At 41.9% G+C, this 15116-nt stretch overlaps 1 protein-coding gene across 10 annotated transcripts in view; it reads left to right on the forward strand.

Annotated features, from left to right (window-relative positions):
- The window catches only part of cdh23 (cadherin-related 23), a 658884-nt gene that overhangs the window by 355825 nt on the left and 287943 nt on the right, over positions 1 to 15116 (forward strand). For all 10 annotated transcript variants that reach the window (XM_068020420.1, XM_068020419.1, XM_068020423.1 and 7 more), the window contains one exon: positions 11696 to 11760. In XM_068020420.1, the coding sequence (XP_067876521.1) occupies positions 11696 to 11760 (65 nt within the window). The remainder of the gene's footprint in view (positions 1 to 11695; positions 11761 to 15116) is intronic.

A 15116-nucleotide genomic window follows, 5' to 3' on the forward strand; every position in this document is an offset into this window, starting at 1 on the left:
TTAAGAACTTGACAGGGTACATGTGGGGAAGATGTTTCCCCTGGCTGGGGTGTCTAGAACATGGGGTCACACAATCAATATGGGGTCAGCTATTTAGGACTGAAATGAAGCAAAATTTCTTCACTCAGAGCGTTGTGAATCTTTGGAATTCTCTATCCCAGAGAGCTGTGGATGCTCAGTCATTGAGTATATTCAAGACAGAGATTGACAGATTTTTGGATACTAAGGAAATTAAGGGATATGGTGATAGCACTGGAAGGTGGAGTTGATGTAGTACAGCTATGATCAGGCTTGAGGGGCTGAATGGCCTACTCCTGTTGCTATTTCTTATGTTCTTATGTACAAAAGAGAAATGCTGTGGCTGCTGGTTCTGATGAAAGGTCATTGACCTGAAACATTAATTTTGTCCCTCCACGGATGCTGCCAGACCTGCTGAGTGCTTCCAGTATTTTCTGTTTTTATCTTAAAAGGGTTAAAGTTTGCTGATACATAGCACAAGCATTCATGAATTAACTCCAGGGATTGGAAAACATGCCCCTTTAAGACGTTAGCTGTTAACTTTCCACACAACTCATTGCCATTTTCTTTTGTTCTGTTTCCTGATTACAGTTCTGATTAATTCATATGTTAAAGAGTAACACAGCTCGTCAATCTGCTTAATTTGAGATGTATCCTAACAATTTTCAGAGTTAGGCTTTGCGATATTGCACTGCACCTTCAGTGTGGATTTGTATCCCTACTCACTATTGAACTGTCCAAGAACAGCTGAGCATCTAATCAGTGAATACCTAAGGGAACCTGATGTCACCACAGGTCACAGGTTGCCATGATAGCAGTCTGCATTGCTCTTGTAGCTCACCAGCTGTGGTATAATGAGTTTATCATGTTTAATGAATGGTGAGACACAAACTGAAGGCTTGGAATAGTGGTAGACTTTTGAGTTGGTAGACCAGAATTCATCATTTATTAGTGCTAGTCATTTCTGAGCTGTCATTCTGCGACCTAACTAGAGAGACCTTTTTATGCTGCAAACTGGTCCTTTCCAAAGGAAATATAATCAGGATAAAAACATAAAAAATAGGAGCAGGAGTAGATGATACTGCCAATTCAATAAGATCATGGCTGATCTTCTGGGCAGACAAGTGGCAGATGGAGTTTAATACTGAGAAATGTGAGGTGATGCATTTTGGCAAAAGAGAAAGGAGAGGCAATATAGATTAAATGGTACAGTTCTAAAGAGTGTGCAGGGAAATAAGGATCTGGGGGTTCATGTGCATAGATCTTTAAAGGTGCCACGGCATACTGAGAGAGTAGTTAGCAAAGCATATTATGGGATCTTGAGCTTCAAAAATAGAGTTATTGAGTAAAAAAAAGCTGGGGGGTTATGCTGAATCTTTATAAAGCTTTGGTTAGGCCACAACTAGAGTATTGCGCCCAGTTTTGATCACACTTTAGGAAGGATGTGAGGGTCCTTGAGAGGGTGCAGAGGTGATTTACCAGAATGGTTTTGGGGTGAGGGATTTTAGCTGCAAAGTTAGGTTGGAGAAGCTGGGGTGATTCTCTTTGGAACAAAGGAGATTGAGGGGAGATTTGCTAGAAGGGGGCGGCACAGTGGCGCTGTGGTTAGCACCGCAGCCTCCAGCGACCCGGGTTCAATTCTGGGTACTGCCTGTGTGGCGTTTGCAAGTTCTCCCTGTGTCTGCGTGGGTTTTCTCCGGGTGCTCCGGTTTCCTCCCACAAGCCAAAAGACTTGCAGGTTGGTAGGTAAATTGGCCATTATAAATTGTCACTAGTGTAGGTAGGTGGTAGGGAAATATAGGGACAGGTGGGGATGTGGTGGAATATGGTATTAGTGTAGAATTAGTATAAATGGGTGGTTGATGGTTGGCACAGACTCGGTGGGGCGTAGGGCCTGTTTGTGCTGTATCTCTAAAACTAAAAAAAAAAGATTCTTACAGATTTGGGTAGGGTAAACAAAGAACAGCAGTTCCATTAGCTGTCGGTAAAAGGACTAGCGGACACAAATTTAAGGTTTTGGGCAAGAGATGCGGGGGGTGGGGGAAGTGAGGAAGAACTTTTTTACGCAGTGAGTGGTAGTGACCTGGAACTCGCTGCCTATTAGGGAAGCGGAAGCAGTAAATGATTCCAAAAGGAAGTAAACTTGCAGGGCTTTGGGATAGGAGCTGGGGAATGGGACTGAGTGGATTGCTCTGCAGAGATCCAGCATGGACTAAGTGGGCTTAAATGGTCTCCTCCTGTGCTGTTATGACTCAACTCCACTTTCTCACCCAATCCCCATACCTCTCGATTCCTTTAATGTCCAACACCCAATCTCAGCCTTGAATATACTCGATGACTGAACAACCACAATCCTCTGGAGTGGAGAATTCCAAAGAATACAACAGTTCTGAGCTTTATCTGGGAAATGTCACCAATTTAAAATTAATGACAATCCGTAAAATAGATCTGGAGCGGGAGCATAGGAATTCCATGTGAAACAGATCAAAGAATATCCAAGTGAAAGTACATCTCTAAATATTATTTCACTCTAAGTAGCAATAAGCCATAGCAGTCATCACATTGTTAACTGGTTGACATAAAACTGGAACATTTCCCTATGTTCTGGATGGTTTAAAATGCATATCAAGATATTATTACCATTACAGTGTTCAGTGATCCATTAGAAAAGTACAGTACTTAGACTGGCAAATAGTCAAATATGCTTTTTATCCCGCATTTGAAGACGAGCTACATAGCTGCTTCTACGTTGCCAATAGATCCTATTGGTGTCAAATCAATAAAGTTAGATCCACATACATATATTTTTTCTTTGTTTTTTGCAATTGGTGGTAGTTAGGGTAAAGCCATGTGCAAAAGCTTCCCCAACTGTGCCTGAGTTGGCTTTCTTGGAAATAACTTTGCTCTGTGCTCACATAACATTCAAGGCTATGGGCAGTGCTGGCAAATGGGATTAGGTAGACAGGTCAGGTGTTTTAATGCATCGGTGCAGACTCGATGGGCCGAAGGGCCTCTTCTGCACTATTATTCTGTGATTCTGTGGCAAAGTTAGTGTGCAGGCGGTCTACACGTGGCTAGTTGCATTGTAATTACCTTTTGTCTTGCTCATCATTAAAGAACTCTCTTCAGTCTAATGGGGTCTGTTGCCTTGAATCCTCCTTGAGGTAATGGGGGAGATGGAAAATGTAATATCCTCTTTATCAAGTGTCAAGAACAGTATAACTAAGCGTGTGTTAAGAATTCTGAGGAGATTTGTTTCCAGTATCATTGATCCATTATTTGCTGTAATGTGTACCTGTTGGATATTGTTTAAGGACAACTTTCAATGGGCATGCATTTACACCGAAGGACCATCTAATGCTCTGTAGTCTCTCTTTCTCTCTTTCCCCCCGTCCCCCACCCCGACCCCACCCTACCTGGCCTTTGACGACTACAGAATAAAAGCCCCATGAAAAGGCACCTCATGTCAATCCCCATTGGAGACTGTTATTACTGACCCACACTGGCTCCCAATCTGGAAACACCTTAATTTTTAGGTTCTCCTCCTTGCCTTCAAATGCCTCCGTGGCCTTTCCCCCACCGCCCCCAATCTCTGATACCTCCTCTAGAGCCGGAACCCTCCCAGATCTCTGCACGCCTCCAATTCTGGCCTCCTGTACATCCCTGGTTTTCATTGCTCCACCAGTGGCGGCTGTACCTTCAACTGCTTCAGAACCGAGCTCTGAAATTCCCTCCTGAACTTTCTCTATTTCTCTACCACTCTCACCCTCCTTTAAGACACTCCTTAAAACCTAACTCTTTGACCAAGCATTTGCTCACCTGTCCTAACATCCCTTTACGTGGCTCGGTGTCAAATGTTTGGTAACGCTCCTGTGAAGTGCCTTGGAACATTTGCTATCCAGAAGGTGCTATATAAATGCAAGTTGTTAAGAATTTGCTTAAAAGGTTGCAAGGATTTTGTATTCTCATTTTTGTTTTGTTTTAAATAGTCAATCCTATTTATGTATCCAGAAGGCTTTATTACTATATTGTACAATGCGCTGTATCTTTTTGCTTACATGAATGCGCAGTTTATGGCTAAAACTGGAAACTCTAATCCATGAACAGTGGAGATTAAAGTTCATGAGAGTTACCATCTGGTTATGGAAACTGTAATCTTGGTGGGACTATGGGAGAAGAGTTGTGGGGAGGAAGTCTAAAGTCTGACGGGTACCCCTTTCCACACCTATATTGCCGCTCAGAGAAGAGTAGGCCGTTTTCGAGGTGTTCTGGGTAATGTTTATCCTTCAACCAAAGTCACCTAGCAACAGTTTAACCGGGCACCCATTTCATTACTGTTTGTGAGGTTTGTAGCTGCTGCATTTGATCTAAAACTATCACTGCACTTCAGAATAATTAATTACATGCGAAGTGCTTGAAATTGTTTTTGGGGCACAAATTAATTGCACGTCTTGCATTGAAAATATACCAGTTGCCGATCTGTGAAGTGTAATTTATCTAACGACCAAGAACTGAAGCCAACCTTAGTCTAATTCACTCGGACAGTCTGACCACTGGTGACTACCTTTCGCCCCCTGTTCTGTAAATCTTCAGTTTGAAGTGGTCTAGGCAGTAATAGAATTCAGTTGTGTGATGGCTCCAGGTCATCACAGCTTCTGACAAGTTTCTGACATTTAATAATTGGATTCTTTTATGACTCTTTTAAAAAAAGAGCTTCTGGCAAAAGCAATTTGCTTTCCATCAATTTTATTCATAGTTTAAATAAAAGCAGAAGCTCTTTATCTAAAAGCATTCTGTCAGCTTTTATTATATTGGTTATGCCACTGTGGCCTCACATGAATGTGTGATAATGAATAGTTTTCTCCGTTTTCAGTGATCCAGAAGTAGTACTATCCTGTTTGCGTGAAAAGGGGAGAGGACGCATGCATCAGCTGGTAGGCTGCTCCTCGAACAAGGCGTAATTTTATCTGAGACTTGTCCAAAGTGACAGGCTCACAGCCAAGTCTTCAATTGATGATGGCGGCTGGAGGTAATTGCACACAAATTGGAAGAGATGGTGCAGTTGAAGCTGTGGAGCATTTCTGATGCAAACTTGTGCAGAGGTGATGGAGTGGCAAGGGATATGCAAGCAGCCGGTTATCCTTTAATTCTGGATGGCACTTTCTTAACATTTAGCATTAGGTTGCTTCAGAGCTCATCTCTGAACCTCAAGTGTCCCCACATTTGAACAAAAGACACTAAGTTGTGGCCATTAAAGTCTATGACATATTGGGATAGAAATTGGTCTTGAATGGTTTCACATCAGCCTGATATTTAGTTCCATCAGCATTAATAGAGCTGTTTGTCCAACAGGATGTAGAACAGTTGATTGAAGCGACACCATATTGCGTTACCACAAGGAACATTTCTAGCCCATGTGTGACCATTACAAGCATGGCTAAGTCTTTGACATTGAATGGAGAGAAATGTGGAACTCCGTGCTGGTGAGATTTTTTTATGTGAATGTGAATGATCCCTTGAATTTATCCTATGTTAATGACTGGAGAATAAAAGGGTAATCCACATGTGCAATATCATACATTAGGAGGAAAATGATTGCTTTCTGCAGGAAGGGTAAAGCTTCCTCGCACTGAAGACTTCCTCCTTCTCAGTTGTGATATATAAAGTAAAAGTGTATTTTTGCTATCATTGATTAATTCCATTAGGTTACTTAAAAGTTGTAAGGAATCATTTACTGGCTGAGATTTTTTTTTGTCTTGTACATTAGATCTTTCGATTGGACTGGATTGACCCATGCTAGGTCATCAGATTACTGTCTGCTAATGTCCATGTGCACAGGGTCTGGAGACTTCGGTATTCTACTTATTTTCCCTGTATTTGTTGACGTATCAACATGTTATTTCAGTTGCTGAATCCTAATAAGCATCTTTTAAAATGATACCACTGTTTACATTGAGTAGTTGGCATTTACTTCCAAAAGTTAAGATGGGGCGTAGTATTTGCATGGAATCCCCAGGAGTATATCAGTATTTGCAGGGATGTCCAGGAGTGGATCGGTGTTTACAGGAAATCCCCAAGAATGTATGGTATTTGCAGGGAATCCCCAGAAGTGTATCAGTCTTTGCAGGGAATCCCTGGAAGTGTATCAGTCTTTGCAGATAGTTAACCACGCAGATAGATTTGAAAACTAATGCTGTGTTTTTAACAGCTTTGCTGACAAAAATCTCTTTGTAGTAAGGAGGCAATAAAATAACAAATTGTTTTCAAATCTTTGTGTGTGAAATAATCTGCAATTACTGCAATACTTGATTGCCTCGCCTGCATGATATATAAAACAAAGTCCATGTCAACCCTCTTCCCAGGTCCCGACTGCAAGAGAATGTCTATCCGAATGGATGACTGTTCTCCGTCAGCTCTGTCATCTTCACTGGCTTGTGATGCATGAGGAATTGGCATAGAAAGAAATAACTTGCCCTTTGTTGTCTTTGGGCTGCCCTGGCACCTCACAGCCAATGAAATACTTTTGTGAAGCGTAGTTACAATGTAAGGAAATGTGGCAGTTAGTTTACCACAAATGAATCAGATAATCTGCTCTAGGTTGGTTGAGGCATAATTTTTTTTTTATTCCTTCATTGGATGTGGGCGTCGCTGGCCTGGCCAGCATTTATTGCCCATCCCTAATTGCCCTTGAGAAGGTGTTGGTGAGCTGCCTTCTTGAACTGCTGCAGTCCATGTGGGGTAGGTACACCCACAGTGCTGTTAAGAAGGGAGTTCCAGGATTTTGACCCAGCGACAGTGAAGGAACGGCGAAATACTTTGCAGGTTCGACAGGGCTGGGTTTCATAGAATCATAGAATGGTTACCACACAAAAGGAGGCCATTCGGCCTGTCGTATCCGTGCCAGCTCTCAGCAAGAGCAACTCAGCTAGTCTCAGTCTTTCAGGCAATGCATTCCAGATCTTGTTGATCTTTTGAATAAACAAAGTAAATCATACTTTTTGTAAGGTTATCTACATTATAGGGCTTGGTTATTGGATTATCCTCATTTCGGGACCACTGTCAGCAAAGAGCTACCTCCTCCACATGACAGAGACTTGAAGGCAGACAATACCACTACACCACTGCCTCCCCAGAAGCCCGAACACTGGGAGAATTTCCCTATCCCTCTTCGAAATAGTGCCATAAAATAGGCATCTACACGTCCATCTGAGATTGAAGTTGAAGATGGAGTATCAATTTAACATTACAGCCGAGAGACGGAACCGCTGACAGTGCTGGACACCCTCAGTTCTGCACTGGAGCATCCATCTAGATTATGTGCTCAAGTCCTAAACCCAGACGGAGTGAGGAGGGCTACCGCATGAGCCAAGGGACAAACATCACAGTGCGCACAAAACGAGGGAAATTTGGACCCAATGCAGTAAATTACTCTTATTTTTTTTTTTACAGTATAATTAAAGTAAGTTATTAAATAATTGAGAATCCAGCTTTTCACGGGATGATTCCTTCAGGCTGATCATTAGTAAAATATATGTTCAGTCATTCTGTTTTCAGAATTTCCCAAATCTAGTAGCTGACAAAATATTTATGGTATTCAGTGAATTTCTCATGACAGTTCCTCAGGTCATTCCTCCACAAACTGGAAATAACTTTATATCTAGAGAATCCCAGCTATATCAGAGAGTGAATGATAACAGACAGGTACTGAGGCATTGGTCAGTATTAGCACAGTAATGAACTGCATACTATAGAGGCATATAAATTTGCCATGTTGATTGTAATGATTACTGTTAACCCTTGTTGGTTTTCTTCAAATTTTGCAGAGCCTTGGAGATTCTGTCAGACCAATTCTGGGCACCACACTTTAGATAGGACAGCATGACATTGGAGAGGGTGCTGAGGAGATTTGCTAGAAAGGTACTAGGGATGAAGAGTTGAGGTTATCTGGAGAGACTGGAAAAGCTGTTCTTCGAGCACAGGAGATTTAATAAGAGATGTTCAAAATTATCAGGGATTTTGATGAGAGCAGGTGGGGAGAAACTGGTTCCAGTGGCAGGAGGGTTGGTAACCAGAGGAGACATTGAAAATAATTTTTAAAAAGCCAGGGAAGAGATGAAAAATTAAACTTATGCCATTGTAATGATCTGGAATGCACTGCCTGAAAGGATGGTTGAAGCAGATTCAGTAGTAACTTTTAAAGGGAGATGAATAAATACTTAAAGAAAAAAAATTGCAGGTCTTTGGGGAAAGTGCAGGGGAGTGGGACAAATTGGTAGCTGTTTGAGAGCTAGTCGGGGTATATGCTGAATGGTCGCCTGTTGTATATAATTCTTTGACAGTGCCAACCTACAAAACACCAACTCTTGAATAAATGTATTACAAATGTAATTTATGAAGCAAATCATTGAAAATAAAAGTTTATTTACACTTGCAGTTGCACTTTTCAGAATGGCAGAGGTACAACAAGGTATAGTGATGTAGTGGTTATGGTATTGGGCTATAAACCAGCAACTGAGAGCTGGAATCCTGCCGTGGTAAATAACGAAGTTAAATTTAATCAAACTGGAACTTTGAGACCATTTAAAAAAAAAAAACTGATCAGAAATTGCTTCACACAGACAGTTAGGTTTTCGTATAAATGTACCTTGGAGTTGTAAGTCACTTCTGGACCATTCTAGAAGCTTAGTTGATATGGAAAACCCAATGAGATGTTTGCCCTGGTCTCCAAGCGACACTGAATTCCCATGGACAATGAGAGCACTATAGATTTGATGCTTTTTAAAAAAAAAAATGAATGTTTAGGTATTGTGTCGGAATATAACCTATGGAAAACGTAGAATTTGGCAGTATGTATGGAGATTTCATGCCAATGAATTTAAGTGGCTCCGATCTTTAGCCACAACAGCCTCAGCGTTGTGTGAGTGGATTATGTAGAGAGCAATAATCTAGTTACAGTGAGTGAGTCCTATAATTCAGGAGCGTAGAAATTGCAAGATCAGTCACGGGTTAGAATCCAACCTATTCTGACGAGATAAAAGGTTTATCTCTCTACTGGCTTTAAGAGTCTTAAGTGAAAATGAATTTGACCAGTCAGCTCTGCTCTGGAGGAATAATGCCACAGCTCAAGACTGCCCATAATTCGTTAATAATTAGAATTAAATTGATAGCCTCAATCAGAAAAACCTGGAGGTGTCACACTGGTCTAATATTAAACGTTCCACTAATATTTGGGGTTAAGATATAATCTTAGGATAAAACAGTTGGAGCTTTGCGTCTAAAGTCGTCATATGAGTTTTGGATCCAATTCATGGAGCTTTACCTGACCTTGGGATGTTTTACTTATAACAGTGAGTGCAAAAAGGGAACATGGCAATAAGAAAATGGTCCTGCAATGACCCTGTAAATGGACATGAGAATTCAGCGACCTGGGAACAGTGGTCAGTGGATGGTATTTCCAACTCAACGATGTAAAAGCTCTAACAATGCCACTTGTCAAAGAGTGCAACAGCTTGATGGATAGTTTGAGTGGCCAGCCAGAGAAGGGTTTTATACAGCCGGTAGTGGGGAGGGAAACTGAGGATTCATAGATGGAGTTCATGATAATCGACTGGAAAAGGAGAAGCGTATAGATGATGTGAGCACGTTACACTTGTCCAGCTTCAGTATCTGAACATACAATTAAACTGAATTTTCCTCCCTTGCTGATCCCAAAGTGGTTACCAATGCCATGCAAGTTAGATAATTCTTTTGCCTTTTTTGTATAAAGCTCAGAGACATGTGTTTATTCTTTACTGGGAATAAACTGTGCTTTCCCCAATAGAAATCCAGGCAAACATGTTTTGACTTACAAGATGCAGCATCCCAGATGTCTGTCATTGCAGTAAACATTGAGAGTTGCTCTTTGACTGGAATAACTTTGAAGGATAGTCACTCCTTAATTACTGCAAAATTCTATTCACAGGCTGTTTGACCAAAGGGAAGCTTCAGAGCCAAAGCTGCAGATGCCCTCACTTCATTCTTTGCAGTAGATTCAAAAGCATCAGGAGCCTGGAAACGTGGCTGTTTTCCCCTCCTGAGCTTGGCGACATGCCAACACTGGTACCACACAACAGCGGAGATCGGCTGGCTCAATACTGGGCTTTGAAACTGAAACCTGACTAACCTCAGTGATACATTGGGCACTGGGCTCGTACTGTTAATGTAGAGGTGGAAGCAAAAATATACCTAAAGTCATCTGTTTATTTCAAGAGCATACAGGTATAGGTGGAAAGAGTCATTTGGGTTTCAGTTTCTGTTCATACCTTGGAGATATTCACAGATTAGATTTTTCCCTCAGTGGGATTGACAATCCAGGATGGGATCAGATAGCATTCTGCGATAGTTGCTCAGTCTCACAGTAGTAAAACCTTAGCTCCTGAATCAGACTCTTGAACCATTGCTCAAATAATGTGAGAATTTAGTTTGGAGTAAATGGAGCTGATTGCACCTGGAGTCCATGTATAATCATTCTACCCTGGACGTGATATAATTGTGCAGGGTTTTGGTGAGACCACATCTGGAATACTGTGTGCAGTTTTGGTCTCTGCATTTAATAAAGGATATACTTGCATTGGAGGCAGTACAGCGAAGGTTCACTAAAGTGGTCTCTGGAATGAGGGGATTGTCCTATGATGAGAGGCTGAGTAAATTGGGTCTATATTCTGTGGAGTTCAGAAGAATGAGAGGTGATCTCATTGAACCATACAAGATTCTGAAGGTGTTGGGAGGACAGACACTGAGAGATTGTTTCCGCTGGTCGAGGAATCTATAAAACGGGGGCACAGTCTCAGGATAAAGGGCCAATTATTTAGGACTGAGATGAGGAGAAATTACTTCACTCAAAGGGTTGTGAATCTTTGGAATTCTCTACCCCAGAGGGTTGTGGATGCTCCATCATTGAATATATTAAAGGCTGGGACAGACAGATTTTTGGTATCTCGAGGAATCAAGGGATATGGCAAGTGGGCGGAAAAGTGAAGTTGAAAACTAAGATCAGCCATGATCTTGCATGGCAGAACAGGCTCAATGGGTCATATGGTCTACTGCTGCTTGTTCTTGCATTCTTGTGACTTTCCTGCTCCTTCCTTCCTCCCTCAGTTTTTGATTCTCGACTCTAAGGCATGTCCAGTAGCTTCCATGAAGAAAAGAAAATGAAGCAATGTTATTAATACCTTGAATGGCATCAATGTCCTGACCGCTGACCCCCTAATCAACTACCTTTTTGGGGAGTCTGTTCCATCATCCTGTGAGGAGGTGGGGAGAGAGACAAAGATTTTGTTTCTAACTTTGCTGGATGCTCATGAAATGTGTCCTTGTGCCTTTGGTCATTCTCATTGTCTAAGCTGACTAGTTTGCTTAATTCAAACTCACCTGTGCTATTCATTGTATATTCTGTGTTTCCCTGGGCCTTCTCTACCCCAATAAGAATAGATTCAGTCACTTGGTGCTTTCTTCTTAATGTGAAGACTGTCCAGAATGTGAACATTGAACATGGAGTGGTTCATGAACTTTCTTATAGCATAAAATTAGATATGTGAACTAAAAATAGAAGGATGTGTACATCTGTAATCCAGTGGTGCCTATTGTACTTCTGTGTTCTACCAATGTTAATGTTGTATTTCATTGTTCGTTCCTTCAGGCAACAGATAACGACATTGGAAGCTACGGAAATGTCAATTATTTTTTCAGCGATGAATCTGACAGGTAGGAACTTGCTCTGGATAATAGGGGTTTCGGAATGTGTAACTGTGTGCTGTGCCAGTCAGTTTTACAAATTGTACTATTTATAGTGTCGCATAATCAATATAGGTTGGATAGGCTTGGGTTGTTTTCGCTGGAGGAGATGAGACTGTGAGGGGTGACCTGATCGAGGTGTACAAGATTATGAGGGGCATGGACAGGGTGGATAGGGAGCAGCTGTTCCCCTTAGTTGAGGGGTCAGTTACAAGGGGTCACAAGTTTAAGATGAGGGGCGGGAGGTTTAAGGGGGATTTGAGGCAGAACTTTTTTACCCAGAGGGTGGTGACGGTCTGGAATGCACTGCCTGGGAGGGTGGTAGAGGCGGGTTGCCTCACATCCTTTAAAAAGTACCTGGATAAGCACTTGGCACGTCATAACATTCAAGGCTATGGGCCAAGTGCTGGCAAATGGGATTAGGTAGACAGGTCAGGTGTCTTTGATGCATTGGTGCAGACTCGAAGGGCCTCTTCTGCACTGTAATCTCTGTGATTCTCTGACTATATGCCAAGTTACCTCGCCAATTCTCTTCCTCTTTATGGCATCAAAACATTTGTCAAAGTTAGGAAGAGTACGGATTTATCCTACTACTGGCATCTGGTATCTTTACTGTCTCTCAGCCTGTCCTTACCCAGTAGCTACAATAACCAATTTACAACTTAACCTGTGGTGTCATTGTCATACCCACTGTCCCATCCCCACCTCCCAGTGTGCTTCCTCGTCCGGTATTATCTTCTGGTATTGAGGTAGGTGGTCTGCCTGCTCAGTGGTGGCACTCTTGCCTGTTGTAAGTAAGAAGATTGTGACTCCAAATCTCATTCCAGGACCAGAATCTGTAACCTAGGCTGGCGTTTCAGTCCAGTTCTGAGCGGGCACTGCATTGCTGGAGCTTTTGTCTTTTGGATGCAGCACTGAGCTAATGAACTGCCTCTTCAGGTGGATGGAAAAGATCCCATGGTACTGTTTTTGAAGAAGAGCAGGAAATTCTCCCAATGTCCTTGCCAACAATCTTCTCTCAAACAACACTGTCAGAATAGATTAGCTGTCGGTGAGATCTTGCTCTGTGCAAATTGGCTGTCAGGCTTGCCTGCAAAAACAAAAGTGACTACACATCAGAAGTAATTCATTGTCTGTGTGAAGTGCTTTAAAATGTCCTGAGGGTGAGAAAAGCGCTATATAAATGCATGTCTGTCTTCTAATGAATGAAGAACATTGATTAAAACAATCTCTTAAGGGTGCTTTTCCCTGAATCAATCTCGTGTCCTGTTTTCACTTCACATAGATTTGGTGAGACTTCTGTATTTGTGTTTTTTTTTGCGGAACATCATCGACTTAACTTGCACAAATCTGAAATGACTTTCCAGCAGGCAATATAAAAATGTGCTACCTGCTAAAATGCAAAAGGTGTCCATTTGATTCCACTTTGAAATAAATGGACAATTTTACTTGAGAAAAGGAGCAGCATGTGGACATTTATTTCTCCATTGTCCTTGGACATACAAAGGGGGTAATTTTGACTTTGGGTGAAGGATTAAAACGGGCGATATTGATTCTGCCGTCTGTTGCACATCTCTGCCGATTTTCATTACCATTGAAGTCAAAGGGAGAGATTTTTACCGGTGACTGAATCAATATTGCCTGTTTGACACCATCACCCCAAGTCCAAATTACCCCCAAAGAGTTTTAGAAATGTTTAAATTTATACCTCTCAGTAACTACTAAAACTGTCCGAAAATCTTCTCTGTAAAACTATGTCTGTTCACAATCTTTGTTACTTTTGTTGCTGCAAACAAGGCCCCATATTTGAGTTTTCATAGAACGTTGGATAGGACTGGATTAAACTGTTAGAAATACAACCAATTTAAAAAGGAGCTTGATTTACTCCGTTTCCATAAATCAATAACCGTAGCTGCAATATATTAGAAACACGTCTAGTAACTCCGTGATCTCGCTTTTCACGTGGCAACAAGCACATTTGTAACAAAATGTGGAGAATTGTACGGATATAAATCTAACACTCGGGAATTGGCAGTGGTTTGCACGGCATGGTCAACACAAGCCTCTGAAACTTGTGTTTGATCAACCAGTTTGATTTTGCCCCTGAAGATATCTGCACAATGTTCATGAAAACAAAGAAAAACTTGCATTTATATAGCACCTTTCATGATCTCAGGACACTCCAAAGAGCTTTACAGCCAATTTTGAAGTGTAGTGAAATGTAGGAACTGCAGCGGTCATTTTTCACACAGCAAGATTCCACAAACAGCAAAGTGGTAATGATCAGATGATCTGTTTTGCTGATGTTGATTGAGGGACAAATATTGACCAGGACTCCGGGCAGAGCTCCCTAACTCTTCCGTGAAGTAGTGCTGTGAGATCTTTTGCACTCAGCTGAGAGGGCCTTGGTATAATGTCTCATCTAAAAGGTGGCACCTGCAATAGTGCAGCACTCTCTCAGTACTGCATTGGGGTGTCAGCCGTGATTTTATGGTCCAGGGTGGTACTTGAACCCATGATCTTCTGGCTCAGAGGCAAGAGTGCTACCCACTCAGCCACAGCTGACACCCCATAATAGTCACAATTATTTTTTATTCAGTGAGGATAGCAAGTGAGCAGTTGATCCTTATAGATTAGGAAGGTTCCAAGTTTGATCCTCCAACCGTATTGAATCAGCAAATCAGTGTGGTTGTACATGAACTGCGGTTGCCTCTGGCTCCCTGGGTTGGAGAGGCCAAGATTACATGGCTCTTCTCCACTGCGCTGTGCTCCCCCCAACTGTTTAGACATCAGGGTGGTGGGGATATAACTCATGCTCAAAATATTTTGGGGACAAATCTCTCTCATGCTTACCTCCTCTCTCCCCAACACGCCCCTGTGATTGTGCTGATGGTGTTGGGGGTTCTTGGTCACTGCATAATGATGCATGCTGGAAGTCCCATCGCACAGATGACGGGGTGGGACTGGGACCTGACTCATCAGTGCTCTAAGAGCCTGCTACCACTGTCAAAGCTCACATGTAAGTGATGTACACTCAGATGAGGCTTGAAGGTAACTATCATTCACGGAACCAGAACCCAACCAGGCATCCATGGCTTTCAGGTGAGCTGGTAAGGAAGAAACAAGACACAAACGTGGAGTTCCTATGAACGTTCAGTTTCTTCAATTTTGAGAAGAGATGCATTCACGTAAAAGGGGATTGAAAGCATATATGAAAAGTAAAAATAGAAAAACATACAGAAAATGGAATCCGTGTAGGCAGTTCCCTTTTAACTGTGGTCTGAATGGATTCCTGCGTTGTAAATTCTATAATGTGTAATCATTTA

This window comes from Heterodontus francisci, chromosome 42 (genome assembly GCF_036365525.1).
Source record: "Heterodontus francisci isolate sHetFra1 chromosome 42, sHetFra1.hap1, whole genome shotgun sequence".
NCBI lineage: Eukaryota > Metazoa > Chordata > Chondrichthyes > Heterodontiformes > Heterodontidae > Heterodontus > Heterodontus francisci.